The sequence below is a fragment of the Mauremys reevesii genome, linkage group 5 (assembly GCF_016161935.1).
Source record: "Mauremys reevesii isolate NIE-2019 linkage group 5, ASM1616193v1, whole genome shotgun sequence".
Taxonomy (NCBI): Eukaryota; Metazoa; Chordata; order Testudines; family Geoemydidae; genus Mauremys; species Mauremys reevesii.
In genome coordinates, this window is record NC_052627.1 from 57,434,698 (window position 1) to 57,454,775 (window position 20,078).

General features: G+C 40.5%; 1 protein-coding gene across 18 annotated transcripts in view; it reads left to right on the plus strand.

Moving 5' to 3' along the window:
- Window positions 1-20,078, plus strand: part of DCLK2 (doublecortin like kinase 2) — a 137,662-nt gene that overhangs the window by 15,414 nt on the left and 102,170 nt on the right. For all 18 annotated transcript variants that reach the window (XR_005599635.1, XR_005599634.1, XR_005599636.1 and 15 more), the window contains one exon: window positions 5,452-5,786. Coding sequence is in view for 14 of the 18 variants with exons in the window: in XM_039542028.1 (XP_039397962.1) it covers window positions 5,452-5,786 (335 nt within the window). In the remaining 4 variants the exon portion in view is untranslated. The remainder of the gene's footprint in view (window positions 1-5,451; window positions 5,787-20,078) is intronic.

The following is a 20,078-nucleotide window of genomic DNA, read 5'->3' on the forward strand; positions in this document are numbered from 1 at the left end:
CAGTGTTGTGACGGGTGTTCCATTATAAATCTGATAAACTGTGTGTCATATTAACTCGTGTAGTGTAAATAAAATATCCTATCATGATGAGCATCTGTAATGGCAATGTTGAGGTAGCATTGGGAAAATCTATAATGGTAACATTCTGAGAACAGGAAGTCTCTTTCTGTTCTGTTGTCCTTTAATTTCATTATAAAAATTAATGCATGTATTTCAGCAGGGGAACCTGTTTCTGTCCAACATTCATTTTCTTTTCTCCAGACTCTTTTTAATTTAAGCCTTAGCCATCAGGCTTAACTCTGACTTTTGCTGATTTTTTTAGCATTGGATACATGAATGTTATTGAAAGGAAGCAAACATGCAGTGAATGTCACTTGAATTAGCATTTTGTAGCCAGAGGCCCTTACTCCTTTCCTATTGGTTTAACCCGTGTTAATATTGAAACCTATGTCTTTCTTCAAAGCATCCGTCACTCAAATTCCAAGTGATTTAGAAAATAAAAGCTTTTTGGGTGAAACTGTAATCACTAAAGTTCTGTCTGCTTTCAATACATTTGTGAAGATCTCATGGTGCTACTTCTAAGAATTTTCTCTCTTTGTAGCACTGTAGTGCAAGAGTTATATAGCTGCCTGACATACTTTAATCCAGAGGTTACTGATTTCAGTGGTTTTATGTAATATTTCTTTTGGGATCTCTTTTGGGATTTTGGAAATATTAGTACTTTTATAACTGTTACAAGATATCCTTAACTGAATAACATCGTAGAGTAGATAAGTTCCTTCATATAAAAAGTTGGTAGAATATTAAGATAGGTGAATTGAACCAAAATGTGGCTCATAAAATATTTTCAAACTTGGGTGCCTAAAGTTAGGCACCTAAATTAATGGGAGATTATTTTTTCTTCTTCCACAGAAGCTGAACTGGAGGTAGTTCATTTTTGAAAAACAAGCCACTTAAGTGCCCAAATATTGATTTAAGTGACTAAATTTGAAAATGCTGGCCCAAGTGACTTGCCCAAGGTCACCTAGTAAACAATTTGTTAAACTGAGAGTAGAAAACTGGTGATTGGGATTCCTGGGTTCTGCTTTAATCATTCAAAAGATTCCCTCTCACACAAAGTACAAATATTTCCTTTTGTCCCACTATACTCTGCCCATTCCTCAGCAATTTCACAAAGAAATCTGCTCCTTTTAAAACAACTTCAAGAAAAAAAATTGATCTGTAAAAAATGTAGTTCTTTAACTTTTAAAAAAAAATCTCATAGTTATCTGCTAACATCTGTTTTTACAGCTCCTTAGAAGTGTGTTTTCCTTTAGCTGTTTTGGCATCTATAATTTTAATAAGCCTGTTGGCAAGGGTTAAGAAAGATCTCTCAAATCACTGGGTGTTTCTATTTGGCAAGCCAGTATTTAGAGACAGAGCAGCCATATAGCTCAATAGGATTCTAGCAGAAAATAAGCATGTACCCCTGAATCTAGTAGAGTAAGGACTTTTTCCATTCTGTGTACTATCTTTCATTGTTTGATTATTGCTGTTTTTTTTTTAAACAAAATGTGATATCTTTGTAGTTTCTGCAAACTTAATGTGAAAATATTGTTGGAAGAGAAGGATAATTCTTAAATAAGTTCACAGATTTCTTTATGATGGGTAAAACAGTGATCTGATCTTGCCAGAAAATTGATATGACCACATATCAGAACTCTTGTTATATCAGAGTCTGGATCTGCCCTCTGATATGCACACATTGTTCTCATTAAAATCAATGGAAGCTGTGCGCGAGTATTCAAATGATGAAATAATTACACTGAAAAATGAAGAGAATGGACCAGATTCTTTCCTGCAATCAAGCTGTGCTTGGCAGACGGCAAGGCATGAGGTTTCAGGGAGCTGGTTTCAGCTCCCTGATTCGTGTAGACTCTCAGACTTTAAGGCCAGAGGGGGGACCATTGTGATCATCTAGCCTGACCTCCTGCACATTGCAGGCCACAGAACTTCACTCCAGTGATAGATCTATAACCTCTAGCTCAGTACTGAAACCCGCAAATTATGATTTAAAGACTTCGAGTTACAGAGAATACACCTTTTACTCTAATTCAAACCAGCAAGTGACCTATGTCTCATGCTGCAGAGGAAAATGAAGAACCCCCATGGTCTCTGCCAATCTGACTTGGGGGAAAATTCCTGACCCCAAATATGGTGATCGGTTAGGGCCTGAGCATGTCTGCAAGACCCACTGGGCTGACACTGGGGAAAGAATTCACTGTAGTAATTCAGAGCCCTCCCCATATAGTTTCCCATCTATGGTCATTGGGGATGTTTGCAAGATATTCTGATGATTGGTCTGCATAAGTACCAATGGTGAGGGCCCTATCAAATTCATGGTCCATCTTGATCAATTTCATGGCCAGAGGGTTTTTTAATTGGTCAATTTCATATGTTCAGACTTTTACATCTGAAATTTTGAGTGTTGTGATCGTGGGGCTCCCTTTTCTGGCAGCGGGGACTCACAGCTGGGGCGCTGTCAGCAGCAGGGGGAGATTGGACCCACATCCAAAAACCTCCTCTAGCTGCAGGAACCTTTGGGGCCCAGCACCGGAGCTTCCTGCAGTAGGGGGATGCACTCAGAGGTGGGTCTGATCTCCCCCTGAGAGTGGCTGTGTAGGAGAAGGACAAGTCCTGTCCCTCCCCAGCCCGACAGGGACTTGCAGCTAGGAGCCCCCATCTAGGGTGCTCCCCACAGCAAGGGGAAGATCAGATTTCATGGAGAAGGGCTTATTTCACGTTCCGTGGCACGTGTATGTGGGGGATTGGGGCTCCTATGAATGATATGGCAAGGAACAACCCCCCTTTCTTATAGCCCACTGTAACCCTCCTATGGGGTGGGGAGGGGGAGTGCATGGTAAGTCCTAGCAATGGGTTGGCTGGAGGACCTGGATGGAAAATGAAGGGAGGTTGGTGGAAGCCCTGGGTAGTTACTTGAATGATCATGGAGTTTGCCTGCACTGCAGACTTTTATCTAGCGGGTAGTCCCAGACATCTAATAATAAAGTTGTGGCCTGATTAAATCCATATCAAGAGTCTTCTGTCCTTTCATTATAGCCAGTTAATGGGGCTGGGTTAGATAATTATTTAATGACAATAGACATTGAGATTCAAAACGTTAAAGCTTTATAACCATTAAAACACAAATTGTCAAAATCACCTATCAAAATATACAAAGTAAATATTTTTTAAACTCGGAGTTCTCAAGGAACTCTTTGCCTATCTGTAAATTTTGAGTATTATTGATTTTGTGTGTGTGTGTGTGTGTGTGTGTGTGTGTGTGTGTGTGTGTGGTGAAATTCAAGCCTATGTATTAAATATTTCCAACTGATACATTTCATAGACACGCTGTAGACATTGACTCTGACTTCTCCTTTTAGTATGAGATATGGTATATGACACTTTTTGGTATTAACAGAGATCTTCAAACTGTCAGCTATAAAAGGACTCTAAACTGCAATCTGCCAATGCATAATGTCTGATATGTTCCTGTTGATAGCAATGGGATCAGTTCCCAATGACATCAAAGAGTAGAACTGGGTTCCAAATTATGCAGAACAAAAATAACTAATAACTTAATTGCTATATTTGAAGAAAATAAGTTGTAAGTTAAATAAGCTTCCTGGGAGTTTTAGTTTTCTAGTAAACTAGAAAGGGAAAAGTCACTTCAACTGGATTAAGAAAACGGACAAGTAAATTTCAAATCCTAGTAACTCAAAGGCAGTTTGTTTCTGCAACCTGTGAAGGAAATTTACAGTTTCTTTTGCTATTAGGGTAAACAATGCAACTTTCAGGCCAGGTCATTTTTTTTTTTTTTTGGAGTCAAAGTTGTAGGGGAGCAAAGAAGAGGGTTTTGTAATGGAAATTAGTTAACTATGGATATGCTAACACACTTATGTAAAGTGTAACATCATGTATCTAATTTTCTGCACTTTTGAATTCTCTACATGTAGCATGATTATCAGTCATTTATTAATAAAACTAGATTAAATATTTACAAACATTTTTATTATAGCTTGCATGGTCATTTCAAATTAGAAAAAGGCCCATTGGGAGCAAATTTAAAACCTAGGTTTCAGCAGAATATTCTGAAACCTTTTGAATAGATTTACTGAAAACTGACTGTTCTGTATCCAGTGTTAGTTTAGCATACTAATACAACCCCAGAGAATTACCATCATTTAGTCTAGAGTTCTATTGCTGTTCCTTTATAACTCTCTCCAGCAGTTTTTCCATTTCTCTGGTGTGTGAAATGATCTAACAAAATTCTGTCAACCATGTGACACAGCAAAGTAACAATAAAGCATAAGAGTTGCATATATGGCCTATACTTACTTTTAGTGTGTGTTTTTCTCCCCCCCCCCCCCCATGAATGATTAAATATGATTGAAATTCTGGAAACTGCTGGGCTTTCTTTGAATTTATTATCTTAAAGAGTAGGGCATATGTATTTTACAAGCCACATGCTGTCAATATTTTAACAGGAGACTCTTATAAAATTTCCCCCCCTAACCACAAAGCCTAGAGTGTTTGGGCTTCAAGAGATGGAGGAAGGACTAAATAATCTATTAATGTGTTTTCCTATTTAAACATTTAAAATGTTTCCAATAATCTAAGGTGGTAAGGAGGCAACATCACAAAGCAAGTTAACTAATATTGTTGTACACGTTTTCTGCAAATTCTTAGACTTTGTCTCCTGAAAATTAGTCAAGTATATTACTAGAATATCACAGTGTACAATTTGTGACTGTAGGGAAGCCCAGTTCCTCCTATTGGGTACATTCTACGGGGTGGAGTGAGTGGGTGTATGCAAGTTATTTTTTTTATTTTATTTTATTTTTTTTGTGAGCCCCAGGAATGTAATATTCTATAGAGATAATTCAGCAGTATGTAGAAAGGGAGCTCTGAGAGAGAGAGAGAGAGAAATCTCTCCAACCAGGGGCGGCTCTAGACATTTCGCCACCCCAAGCAGGGCGGCATGCCGCGGGAGGTGCTCTGCCGGTCGCCAGTCCCGCGGCTCCACCGGACCCTCTGCAGGCATGCCTGCGGGAGGTCCACCAGAGCCGCCTGCCGCCCTCCCGGCGACCGGCAGAGTGCCCCCCACGGCATGCCACCCCAAGCACGTGCTTGGCGTGCTGGGGTTTGGAGCCGCCCCTGTCTCCAACGCTCCCTTCAGTTTGGGTTAGCAGAATTTTTAATAAGGGACTCTTGAGGCCCCCTACCTAGCATATCACTGTGGTTTACATTGGAGTCAATTGGACAGGTAGATTATATTTGAAACCCAATGCATAGCACTGCTTCAGACAAGAAACTGTCAGTTTGTTCAACTATTCCATATAGTCTCCAATCTGTTTAACATAAAACCCTAAATCACAATGTCTTTCTCTCTCCTTCCCCCCCCCCCTTCAGGTGAAAGTTATGTATGTGCATCCAATGAACCATATCGCAAAGTTGATTATACCAAGAATGTCAATCCAAACTGGTCTGTGAATATTAAGACTGGGTCTGCTCGATCCTTGACATCTCTGACATCGATGAAAAGTGAAGTGAAGGAGAGTAAAGATTTCATTAAACCCAAACTGGTGACTGTTATTCGGAGTGGAGTGAAGCCACGGAAAGCTGTGAGAATTCTGCTGAATAAAAAGACTGCTCATTCCTTTGAACAGGTTTTGACTGACATCACAGAAGCCATTAAGTTAGATTCAGGCATTGTCAAGAGACTTGTAACACTAGATGGGAAGCAGGTAAGAGAACAAACCATCTTGGCTATTGAATATTGAGTACAAATTAAGCTGCCTCTACTTTTATATTCTGTTATCATTTTCAGTTTTTGTTAACATCTAAGTTCTGCCCTGCTTATGAATATTATATTGTACCAGTTATTAATTTTTCCAAAGTCCTCCTTTATCATCCCAGAAAAGTAGGTTTGCTATTCTTCAAACAGGAGATATAATCACAATTTGGGAGGCTGGAATAGGGAAAAGGAAAAATTGGGATGAGTGCAACCAATCCAGGATTCCTGTCACCCTCCGCTCACTCATTTCCTGTCTTCAGTAAATTACTGCTTCCACCTATAGGATATTATAGTAGAAATTCACTAGTTGATACTAGTGTGTGCATGTGGGAGGGGAGGCCCTCAGGGGAAATGAAAGTATCTTCTTGTAGTCTTGTTACCTCCTCCCCCTGCTTATTTATTTCACCCACCTCTTGTCTTTCACTTTGCAGGGTCTTTGGGACAGGGACTAGTTTGTACAGTGTCTGTAGTCCTATTGCGCTAATCTATTTCAGGCTGTTAGCCATTTCTATAATATAGATTATTAAAACTCCAGGGCACATTTATGACCTCAGCATATTAGTGATAGGGATGGGGACATTATGGGTGGTGATATACTTACTGTGGACTGAGGAGAATCTTCAGTTCTTGGCCCTCTGTGGCACTGGGGAATGCTCTGAAAAAGGGCAAAACACATTTGGCTGCTGCAGTAACTCTTCCTCATGCTCCTGGGAAGTGGATATGGCCAGGCTATGATTGGCGTGGTAGTGAGGAGGAAGCAGTAAATGTTCTCAGGCAGGGTAGGCAAACTTCTAGAAAAGCTTTCTCTTCAATCTGCTGCTTTATTCCTCAGCTGCAGGCCTGAGGGGAGCTGTCACTGTTACCTCTTCGTTACTGTGCAGTTTTTCAACTGTGGAGAAGAGTAAAGATGGCAACTGCTCTGTTAAGGGAGGGAGATTCAGACTGTTACCCCAGCACAGACTGAGAACTGCCCTACAGGGCAGTAATGTATTTAGATTGCTGGGGACAGTGATATCAGTAACTTCATGCTGAAATTCTGCTTCTTTATATGCATCTCCCTTTCCAAAATGAAGCTGTGGAAGCAGATATTTCTACACAACTGGCTCATAAAAGCTGTCTCTTCTCCTCCCCTGTTCCCACCTGCACAATATACATAAAGCATGGAGCAAACTAAGGTCTTGGCTGATATAATTGAATCTGAGTAGGCTTTGATCTATTGACAGAACTATCCTTCACAGTGCAGCATTTGTTTTGTTTTGTTTTTTTCCATTTGTACATAGGGACAAAGGCAGCACTGAGCCCAAATGCCACTTAGCCAATTCCTGACTTCTTTGCAGGTGCTGCATTAGATTGGCCCATCATACATTTGAGGAAGAAATGGGGGGGAGGGGGGAAAAGAGTAAGTTTAGAGTAACTAGCTGTTTCCCAACAGGCAAATGTTCCTTCGTTTCATGCTGTAACAGTGTTTCTGCAAGCCTCAATTATTCTTTCTAGTGAGGGAAATAGCAAGTTGCCTTGCTCTACTTCCACCTTAGTCATATTCTTGGTGATTAGCTAATAGTGTGTGTGGCTGCATAGGCAACCCTATGGGGGCTCTGTCTTCAGGCACACTGATTAGCAGAAAGGCTCCTTTGCTTTGGCAGGTAACTGTTTCACCTTCCTAGAGGGGAGAGATGCTTCTGCCTTTCCTGCAGTAATGGCCTGACTCGCACGCACACAGTGTGGTGTGTGTGTGTGTGGGTTTTTGTTTGTTTGTCCTTTGCTGGTATACCTAGAGGTTGGCACCAAGGGCATTTGTACGGTTTGGCAGATGGCAAGGCGCTTTGGTTCCAATTAGCAGCTGATGGAGATTTCTGAGCCCATTTTCCCTAATGCAGTAATTACTTCTTCCAAATTTGCTAGGAAGGCAATTCTTTTGTGTTGATGTCCTGTTGCTGGCAAAACTTGAAAGGCAACTTTAAAAAAAAAGTCATTTTGTAATTGTAAAATGTAACTGCTGTTGTGTGGGGTTTTTTTTTTATCTTATCTGCTAGAAAATACTCTACTAACCCTTCTGGCCTCTCAAAAATTAAGAAAAGTATAAATTGTGCTCTGCTAATTTGGAATTGATATAGGATGTTTGTTTTAAGTAAAGACATTCAGATATTATTTGCAAAATAATAATTTTCCCCACAACATTCCTCTTCATTTCAAAAGGAATCCTTAGTTCTCTTGTTAATTTGTTTTATTTTCAGTTGAGAGATTTACACTCTGAGGGGGAAAGATCATTAAATTAGTGATCTTTTGAGTAAACCTTCCTTTTAATTTCAAGCAGTACATTGGAAAGAAAAGTCTCAAAATAATTGTCTAATATTTTTCATCTACACATCAGACTGTTCTTTTATTATAGCAACAACATGACTATAGTTATGCATAGAGGAAAAACATTTTCTTGAGATTTTTGTGTATTATGAGTTATTTTAAGCTATAATTTATAACATCCAATTAAACATTCTTCATTCCTTTGAACACCAGTGACCTCTAGTTATAACAATAAGATCTGGACTTTTAGATTGTTTGTTAGTTGTTCAACTCTCAACAGAATCTAGTTCCTGTTTCCCAGATTCTGACAGAGCATCAGTGCAAGACAAAATGCTCTGGTAAAAGTACCATGGCCTAGACTGACTTTTCCTCTATTCTGGAGGATTTGCTCGATGTCTTCCTACAAGCAGAGTGAGAGCTGTATCTTTTCTCTTCTCTTCATTCGTTTCTGGAATCCCTCCTTCCTACTCTGAAGTGAGGCAAGACAGACTAAACTTTGTTTAGAAAGTTAATCCTCTGTGCCCAAATAAAGGATGGAGTGTTTAAATCTTGTTAAAAGGACCTCAAAGTAATTGCCAGCACAGACTAGATATTGTCCTACAGGTCAGTAATGTATTCAGATGACTGGGGACAGTAACCTTCTGCTGAAATTGTTTCCTTATGTTCAAGAAAGCGCATTCTGTTGCCAGCTGCATAGTATAGAAATAGAAAGCAAGTATTGGTCACATAATGGACATAAAATATTTTGTCCATCCTCATCTTGACTCACCTCTCTTCCTCCTTCATACCAACTGCTTGGTGGTTTTTATTAACGATTTTATTGGGAATTTCCATAACAATTCAACAAGACTAAAAAGTTAGGATCCTTCCCCAAAAGGTTGTCAGTACAGTATAACAAATTGTACTGACTGAAAGAACATGCCTCAAACAATAGGTAATGCTTTTAGCTCACGCTTGGTCCCTGAAAACCAATGTTATCTAGGTAGTTATCTCCATGTTGCTGAGTTGAAACAAATTCTCTTCAATGTTCTTTTAGGCCAGCTCCACATAAGGGTCCCATAATTTATTGAAGAGTGGTAAGTGAAGCTCTGTATGTAAGTAAATGTTTCTAGTGGGAGGCTTGTCTTGGGGAATTTATGAAGGCCAAATGTACCTGTTAAAACAGCCTTGTTGATGTGAGATTAGGCAGCATTTCTTGATGTCAGCAAGAAATGGATAGGCAAGAGCAAGAGAAGTAGGATTAGCAGAACAATTGGTATCCAAGATCAGTTCCTTCATTTCTCATCATCTGGTTTCCCCAGAGAATCTGAGACCCCCAGTATAATTCCCATCTGACTGGGATTGATGCTTTGTCACAGAGCCTAATAAATAACCTTTCAGTTTACAGAACATAGTGTAAAATTAATATTTTCTAGCTTTATAAAAATAATGGTGCCTTGTGAGAGGGGAAAAAATGAGAATTTATAACCTTACGTTTGCGAATGTAATTTCAGCAAATACTGGTTACCTATGGGTGGGTAGGGAACTGAACCAATGATAGTGCAGGGCAGTTTCTGTAAGACTACATTAATTTTTCAGTTTAAAAATAAACCTTTTTTATCAGTAATGCTTACAGTGAAGAAACTAGGCATAAGTTAATATGCGTAGGGTTGTAGTGACTCTCATCCCCTCTGTATTTTAAGCATATTTTAATTGCACTGTTACATTACTATCAGACATTTTACTGCAGGTGTTAGAAATTACTATAATAGAGATTTGCCTCCACATTAGTTGGCATTGTACATACTCAAAAGCTATTGAAAATTGGAACGCCTCCCTATTAAAAAGAGTGCTTTATCTTTCTTCTTACGTTTCAGGCTCTAAGCCAGTGTTGCCAACTCTCTCAGATTTATTGTGAATACTGTAGTACAGTTTTGGCCCCCTGCTTCAGGCGGTCTCATGAAGATGCAATTTTGGAGGAACTGAGGGCTAGTCTACACTTACCTGCCAGGTCGACGCGGTGAGTTCGACTTCTCGGAGTTCGAACTATCGCGTCTAATCTGGACGTGATAGTTCGAACTCCCCGCGCGCTCCGGTCGACTCCGGTACTCCACCACTGCAAACGGCGGTGGCGGAGTTGACCTTGGAGCTGCGGACTTCGATCCCGCGGCGTCTGGACGGGTAAGTAGTTTGAACTAGGGTACTTCAAGTTCAGCTACGCTATTCACGTAGCTGAACTTGCGTACCCTAGTTCGACCCCCGCCCTTAGTGTAGACCTGCCCTGAGAGAGAGATGGAGAAACTCCCCCTCACATTGTCCTGTAGGCTAGGGCAGTTTCAGTAAACTGGAAGCCCAGAGACCACAAGTTTTAGTCCCAGCTATTTCACTGATTGCTAAGAGTTGTGAAGGGCACAGAAATTATGGTGATGATGGACCCTCATGTGGCTTCTGTGGTGGTGGTAACTCTGACTCACCCATTTTGCAGATAGATGATTGCAAGTTTAGCTTTCATGTAAGAGGTGCTGCTGCTTGCCTGCGTGGCGAGGGAGACTCCCAGTCTGAATATGATCCAAGCAATCTTAATGCAGTTTCATCACTGTGAACCTGCCACAAGGAAAGCTGGGCACACAGTCACACTTGTGGCTTCTCTGGGTGATTGGTTGCTCCATGAGGAGACAAAGGTGTCAGACTGAAGACAAGGTAATAGTAGATGTATGTAAAGTAGTGTGAGAGTCAGCCTGCGGAAGAAACACTGTTGGGCCAGGAGAAAAATCTTCAGAGCTTGTGATTGGTCACTCTGCCTGATTGGTTCAAAGAGCAGAAAACATGGAGAGAGTATGTTTTCCATTCAAAAAGTTTAATTATTTTTGTCAGTGTTTTATTACTACAATAACACATTTAAAAATTGAAGGATAATGGACCAAAGCTTTCTATTGAAATTGTGCCACAGTAACTTGACAGTGTTTGCTATAGTGCATTTTTTGTTGTTTGTTGTTCACATTTGATAAAATAATCCATTCTTTCACAAAAACTGACCAATGCACCACCACTTATGTAGCACGGAGTTGCTATTTAAATAGTTTAGTTTGTACGTCAAACAGTGACATTTTATGGCTAATTTTTTGCTGAGAGATGTTTAGTTTAGTTTTATTAATATTCCAAAGCCTATCTTAATGACAATTGCTTTAATGACAGCAATTTAAGTAGTGATTTGCAGAAATGGACTTAGTAGCTAGCATGGTAAATGAAAGGCATGTGATTATGGTCTGCCACCTGCCATTCTAAGATGAAATCACAGAGCTGGAATCTAAACCTTGGGAATTTGTTGAGTCCCACTGACTTTGACCATTAACAGATAATTAGTCTGGTAAAACCTTTGTAATTTATCCTGCAGCTGTCCTATGTCGGATTAGGATTGGTGTCAACTGCTGACTGTCAGATTCTTAAAGGGCCCTAATTAAAACCTTTCCACCAGTAGGGAAGCCTGCTCCTGACTAGGACTTGAACCTTGTGCTGTCATCTCTTACTAAGCCTCCCTTTGAGCTATTAGCTACCTGGAACATGTATCACTTGTCCATGAAAGGTGCATTGTGGCCATCACCTCAGCCAGGGCAGTAGATAAATTGGGAGCCCTAATGGTGGATCCCCCATGCACTATATTCCAGAAGGACAAAGTGTCATTACAGCTACATCCCCAAGGTGGCTTCAGAGTTCTGCATAAACCAACCTGTGCACTTACCTGTTCTCCACCCCTTCATTCCCAAACTGCACGAGTCGGAGAGGTGAGAAGGCTTCATTTCCCTTGACGTACAACATGTTCTCACCTTCTATCTGCAAAGGACAAGATTGATTTGAAAATCTCTCAGACTTTGTTGCCATAGCTGGACCTCAGACTCTTTCTGCTATCTTCTCTGAGAGGATCTCGAAGTGGATCATGGGTTGTATCTTACTCTATCAATTGTCTCTCATTCCTCCCCAACAAGGAGCAAGTGCTTGTGCTACAAGAGCACAAGCACTTGCTCCTTGTTGGGGAGGAATGAGAGACAATTGATAGAGTAAGATACAACCCATGATCCACTTCGAGATCCTCTCAGAGAAGATAGCAGAAAGAGTCTGAGGTCCAGCTATGGCAACAAAGTCTGAGAGATTTTCAAATCAATCTTGTCCTTTGCAGATAGAAGGTGAGAACAAGTGACATCGATAGCATCGCTTCAGGAAGGGCCTTTGTTTGACATTTCTAAGGCAGCTATGTAGACTTCCATCCATATGTTCATGAGACATTATACTCTAGGACTGGACTCCACTGCTGACACATCCTCTGGGACAGCAGTCCTTTATCTGGCTCTGCAACCTGCATCCTTGCACTCTCCGCTACTTGAGTACTGCTTATCAGTCCCCTACAGTGCAATACACCTAGGGACCAGCACTCGGAGGAGGAGGAAGTCACTTATCCTGTAGTAAGTAGAGGTTCTTTGAGAAGTGTGGTCCCTCTCTGTATTCCGCTACCCACCCTCCTTCCTCTCTGCTTTGGACCTTGCTTGGATTCGTGGTAAAGAAGGAACTGGAGAGGTGGTCAGCCCACACTGTCCTTTATCATGTTGTTTGGAGGCACAAGGAGATTCAGGGCACGTGCAGGCAAACAGATACTGCTTTCGGTATGCTTTGATTCTGGGCACATGAAGCATATGCATACCCCACAGAGGCATTCAGATACGGACCACACATCTCAAAAAGCTCCAGTTACTATAAGATAAGTAACTTCTCCCATCCTCCCTTTCTGTCATCACCGCTACACACACAAACAAAAAGTTAGTGAGACATTATGGTGAGTGAGTGGTTGTGGGATTTTTGTTTGTGATCGGTTTTTAAGTTAGGGTTCCTAAAGTAACTGTAATGTACCCTCTTTGAGAGTTTTACAGTAGACTGGTAATTTTATGAATTAATATTTATAATATGAGAACTGTGGTTGTGTAATGGTTGCTGTGGAAACTGTATCTTTGAATAGCCTGACTTTTGTGTATGATGATCTTCTGAGAGGGAAGGGGGAACAAATCTGCAAGATTAATTAATTTGAATTTGCAATTACTGTACTATACAGTGAAAGAAGCACATATTGAGACTCAGAATCAGATGCATTGAGGAGTTTTTTTGTTTGTGGGTGTTCTTTAAATCTTCTTGAATCATCCATCAGTCTTACAATTTATAGGAGAACATCAACAATCTACACTAGATTCTGCACAGAGGGTACAAGGTGTATAGATTATGCCAATATGAATCTTGAGCTCTGCGCATCAGTATGTTTTAAATTGCTAGAAAGTTTGTCACCCTCTTTTAATGCCTATATAAGAGAATAATTTGTACAGTCAACCATTCTATTTATGTTTAGTAAAAAATAATTAGTAATGAAAATTAGTTGGAAAATGATTTCATAACTCCTAACTATTTTTTATCTTGGTATATATCAAAAGCATTAGGTGGAAATTCTCCAAGGCAAAATTGAGAGTTTGCCATCAAACTCCTACTAAAAGGCAATGGGAGTTCAGTGAACAACTCTTACTTGTGCCTTTGAAAATGATCTACCTTGTGCTCATAAGGAATAAGTCCAGGGCAAGTTTCTGAAGTTTTAAAGACGCAATTTCTGTCATATTATTATGTAAAAAAAAATTTTGTGTCTGAAAATCTTTCTAACTGGTGGCTTTTAAAAAACAAACACACACACAAAAAAACCCAACCGCTTATATTTGAATAGCTAAAAATATTAGTCGCTGCCAGTGCTGCAACATCCATGCGGATATTTTTAGCAAGCTAGCTTCAGCTGAGCTAATGTGAGTGTGTCTGCCCACATTGGGAATCTCATCTCCCAGCTGCAGTGTAGGCCTACCCACAGGCTAAAACTGGAGATAACTAGGCAAGGAAAGAACTTTTCTTAAGGTTCCTCTTACAACTTTAAAAACACACTTGTGCGAGGAGGGAACAGACTAGAAGAACAACTCTTAGACCTATGATGACAACATAAGAATGGCCAAACTCGGTCAGACTAATGGTCCCGCTAGCCCAGTATCCTGTCTTCCAACAGTGGCTGATGCCAGATGCTTCAGAGGGAGTGAACAGAACAGGGCGATTTTATCAAGTGATTCATCCCTTGTCATTCAGTCAGAGGTTTAGGATATCCAGAGCATGGGGTTGTGTCCCTGACCATCTTGGATAATAGCCATTGATGGGTCTGTTCTCTATGAATTTATCTATTTTTTTTTTAAACCAGTTCATACTTCTGATCTTCACAGCATCCCTGGCAATGAGTGACTGCTGATGAATATTGAGCCATGACAATTCCAAAATCTTTTGTTCAGGTATATCTCCTGAAAGGAGAAATGTTCAGAGGAGTTAGGGTGCCCTTAAAATATTTTAAGGGTACTCTGTGTGTTACTACAAACAGTAAATGGGAAGAATAATCTTTTTCCTCCTCCTCACTTATTCCCCACCTGAAAGCATCAGCATTTATTAATCTGGTTAGATTTAAAAGCAATGAGCTCCAAGCGGGTCTGTATTTATGTCATGGTATGTTTAGGGAAAAATTGTCATAACAATGTCAAGTCATACAAACCATGGTAAAAATTAAACATACCATAGTTTGCTATAAAATAACTGACTTACGCAGAATTTACTTGTATCCTGGAAGGTGGAGCATAGCAATTTTGTATACCTCTTACACATTGAAACTTCCTGTTTTAATTTATTCTCAGTGCATCAGTGTTGCTCAGCTGTTGCTCTTGGTGGTTTTATCATGCATCAGTAAAAGCATCTGATGTCACAGCCTATTTCTCTTGCTGGCAACGGTGAGCAATACTTTTCAAAATACTGTGTGCTTTTGTTTGGATGTAATGTGGAAGAAAGTTAAACTGAGCTGTTTGTGTACTGTGTGTATTACACAATATTCATAAACGAATGTGCACATACTTGAATATTTATTTTGGGGGTGATTAAAACATCAGTATTATGAGAATATTGCAGTTGTGATTTTAATGCGGAAAGATTTCTTGTTTTTAAATTGCAATAGATTATGAAACTATTGTATTCCAATTAGAGCAAATACATGCCATTACATTGTACTGGGGAAAACTTCTTTTAGGCTTATTTCCCACTGGAGTCAATGGGAGTTGTACTTCCCTGCTCCAGGGCTGAACTTGGCACATCATGTTTAATGTTAGTAAAACATGAAGTAATTGTATTTCCAGTAATTGTAAATCCTATTTTCTTGATATAATGGAGACATGAGAAGGGCAACATGAAATAGACTAAATGAACTGTTGGGATGTTTCTTTTATAGGACATCTGTTATTTACTTATTTCCATAATACAAGAACTAGGGGTCACCAAATGAAATTAATAGGCAGCAGGTTTAAAACAAATACAAGGAAGTTCTTCTTCACGCAGCGCACAGTCAACTTGTGGAACTCCTTACCTGAGGAGGTTGTGAAGGCTAGGACTATAACAATGTTTAAAAGGGGACTGGATAAATTCATGGTGGCTAAGTCCATAAATGGCTATTAGCTAGGATGGGTAAGAATGGTGTCCCTAGTCTCTATTTGTCAGAGGATGGAGATGGATGGCAGGAGAGAGATCACTTGATCATTGCCTGTTAGGTTCACTCCCTCTGGGGCATCTGGCATTGGCCACTGTCGGTAGACAGATACTGGGCTAGATGGACCTTTGGTCTGACCCGGTACGGCCGTTCTTATGTTCTTACGTTCTTATGTAACTGTTTTATCCAAAGCTGAAACAGTTTCACCAAGTACAGCATATTCTGTTTCACCTCCAAATATTGGGAAACAAATCTCAAAAATCACTTTCATCATCGTGTAGATAGGGGGATTGATTTTTACAATCCAATCCTCTTATCTTTGTAAGAGACAGTCCTCTGTGTAAGGACTGTAGGATTGCAAATGCTAGTGACAAAGGGAACAAGGATTTTTTTTCCTTTCTACAGTGATTCTACTTGTAGAGTCTCCCAGGGGCTCTCGCCGATTTTTTTCACCTAGTTGCTGTGTTTATTATGATAGCCAAATCTAATTTTAGTGTGTCACCATGATTATTGAGCAGCACAGTATTTCATACAGACATTCTTTTATTTCAAGTGCCAAAAATCATCAGATATTTAAAAACAGAATTGTATTGAATACTTGGTCATGCAGTATATGTATTCATGTATGGATTACTGCAAAGCCTGCGAGTAATCCCAGGGTCTTGTTTTGCACTAATTGTTTGGATAAAAGTGTTTATACCATGTTTCCAAACACCACACAAAATGAATCTGTTTCTGTAAATCATTGGCCTCTGCCCAAGGGTTCTACAAGATATTTAGGTGACATTTGGTGACTTTATTTGCATTCTCCATTATGTGAGTAATGGTGAGCAAAGCCCTGAATGAATTAACTTTAAAATACTCCATGTCCTACTTTCTAGTTTCTTTTGAATTCAGTGCAGTTTCCTGTGCCACTTCAGACCACTTCCCCCTCCCCCCTCCAGCTCTTGACCCTTCATTAGTAAGCTTTTGCAGTGTTTTGTGATGCGTAGCGTGGTGCTAAGCTTCCCGATGAATCCCGCCTTTGTAATGTGTTTGAGCTCTGCAAGACCATGGTCTGTCTTCTTGGTACAGGCACCTTTGCCATCAAAAAGACGTGATCATCCTGTGTAGCTGAGGTTGCCAACTTTGTGGTGTTCAGTTCATTGTAGAATTTGTACAGCAGTCCCACTTTCCCTCTTTTTGATATTGTTTTGTCATAATAAAGGACAATAAAAGTCCTGAAAAAAGAATCGCCTCATGGAAAGTTATTTATTAGCACCATTTTATTCATTCGTTACCAACAGTGATATTGGAAAGGAAATATTCATGTTCTCATATAGAAGCTGTAAGTGTGTATGCATATGGTTGGAACTGGTATGTTCATTTGAATCTGGATGCTAAAATTGGCTGGACACAAAATGGTGGGTGTCTTCTTTCCCTCCGCCCCCTCAGAACATCATAATGGCCATGCTGGGTCAGATCAATGGTCCACCTAGCCCAGGATCTTGTTTTCTGACAGTGGTCAATGTCAGATGCCTCAGAGGGAATGAACAGAACAGGGCAACTGTCGTAAGTATAGAGGGAAGGGTAACAACCCTCCTGTGTACAATACTATAAAATCCCTCCTGGCCAGAGACACCAAAATCCTTTTGCCTGTAAAGGGTTAAGAAGCTCAGGTAACTTGGCTGAAACCTGACCCAAGGGACCAATGAGGGGACAAGATACTTTCAAATCTTGGGGGGCGAAGGCTTTTGTTTGTGTGCTCTTTGTTTTGGGGGTTGTTCGCTCTTGGGACTAAGAGGGACCGGACATCAATCCATGCTCTCCAAATCTTTCTGAACAAGTCTCTCATATTTCAAACTTGTAAGTAACAGCCAGGCAAGGTGTGTTAGTTTTATCTTTGTTTTCTCAACTTGTAAATGTTCTTTTTGCTAGAGTGTTTACCTCTGTTTGCTGTAACTTTGAACCTAAGGCTAGAGGGGGTTCCTCTGGACTCTTTGAATCTGATTACCCTGTAAAGTTATTTTCCATCCTGATTTTAGAGAGAGATGATTTTTAACTTTTTCTTTAATTAAAATTCTTCTTTTAAGAACCTGATTGATTTTTTCATTGTTTTAAGATCCAAGGGTTTTGGATCTGTGTTCACCAGGACTAATTGGTGAGGGTATACTCTCAAGCCTACCCGGGAAAAGGGGTGTAAGGACTTGGGTGGGAGGGATTAGTCTCAAATCTGCCCAGGAAAGGGGTGGTTAGGGACTTGGGAAATATTTGAGGGAAGGCAGAGTTCCAAGTGGTTCTCCCCTAATATTTGAAACGCTCTTGGTGGTGGTAGCTTACTGTTAACCTAAGCTGGTAAATAAGCTTGGGGGTCTTTCATGCGGGTCCCCACATCTGTACCTTTAAAGTTCAGAGTGGGGAAGGAACCTTGACAGCAACTATCAAGTGATCCATCCTTTGTCGTCCAGTCTCAGCATCTGGTAGTCAGAGGCTTAGGGACGCCCAGAGCATGGGGTTGCATCCATGACCATCTTGGCTAATAGCCATTGATGGACCTATCCTTCATGAATTTATCTAGTTCTTTTTATGAACCCAATTATAGTTTTGATCTTTACAACATCCCCTGGGAACGAATTCCACAGGGTGCAACCTTAATTTGGCTTTCTGAATTGAATAGAAGCTTAATAACTGAGCACCATCCATCCTGTACTGAACTGAATGAGTGTTCTGGAAAAAGTAGTCTGTGATTATGTAATTAAAGACTGTTGTCATGCATACATGCAAGGGGCCAAATTAAGGTTGCAACTGAGCTGAAAGAGGCTTGAGGATGGTCAAAGAAGACAGACTCTTTAGAGAGTTTGACTGATATAACTATAGCAACTCTGAGCATGTGATTTTCCCCCCCCCCCCGCCACCCAATAGTTTATAACGTGGCCAAATTTGGGTAGATTTTCACAGGGATGACAAAAGGCACATCCCTGACAACAGGTTGCCTCTTCTGCCAGATTTCAAGTCCCTGCTACAAAGCATGGGGATGCTGGAGCACTTCAAATAAAAGGTCTCAGTTTTTTTAACATTGGAAAAACACTGTTTTTCATTAGACTTGTTCTCTGAAGCAAATGAAGTGTTTTGGCTGGAAATTAAATTTAAAAAAAAAATCATTTGGAGGCAGACATCCAGCATGGAAAATTTCAGACTGAATAGTTAAAGTTTGGCAAACTTATTGGAAAGTGAAAACAGGATTTTGTAAAGGGAAGTGGCAGCCAACCTTAATGATAGGTGGTGGTGCTGCCTGTGTATAGTGTGATGTATGTTGCTGGATAATAACTGCTTCTTTCTCTTGCTCTGTTCAAGATGTGTCATAAATTCTTGCCATATCAGTTATGTTCAGCTATTGACCAGGCAGCATCAGTTTCTCACAGCATAAACTTTTCTTGTTTTCCTCTGTAATCCAGTTTTTAAACATGCTCTTTAAAGTAAAGCACTTTCACACCACAGGCAGCAGTTTTGGTTTCTGAAAGTTGTAATTAAGTGCATGACAATTCCATAGTGGGCAGTCAAAGCTCTTGTGGGACACCTCACTAACCCATCCACCAGAGGGTTGTGATGGAGCTTTTAAGGGGCCTGATCCAACGCCCATTGAAATCAATATGAGTTTGGCCAGTGACCTCAGTGGAATTTGGATCAGACCCGTGAAGACCCTGGGGCTATAAGGTCCCACAGAAATCTCTGTTTTGTTTTGGGGGTGAGTTTCACTTCACTTAGTTTAATTTCTGTGCTTAGTTAGGTTGGGCAAATGGAGGATGCATGAATAAACCTCATGAAACACTATTTTAGTATAGCTTTTACTTTAATAGAAGTATTTTCATTTTTTCTTTTAAAGCAAACAGTTTGAAACTTCCAAAACTTAATGCTGGATATAAGCCAGGATTCATGGTAAAGTCTTTGACTTGGGCAAATGATTGTGAGGGCTTGGCTACACTTACAAGTTGCAGCGCTGGGAGTTACAGCGCTGCTCATGCAGCTGTGTAAGGGCCAGCGCTGGAGTGTGGCCACACTGACAGCTACCAGCGCTGCAGTGTGGCCACACTTGCAGCACTTTCCAGCGCTGTATTGAGAGGTGCATTGTGGGCAGCTATCCCACAGAACACCTCGTCCCGTTTTGGCGCCGTTTTGGCGCTGAGTATTGTGGGAAGGGGAAGGAAGTGTGCGGGTCATTCCGCTTCCTGTTTGCCAGCGCCCCGTGGTGCATCGCTTCACATCCCAGCATTCATTCCGGCAGCGTTTGGCGCCATTGTGAGTGTCTTTCTGTTACTCTCTGTGAATCGCGATTTCTGTGGCAAATGGAGCCTGATCTGCTGAGGACTCTGCTGATGAGTGTCACCAGCACAACACGTTTGG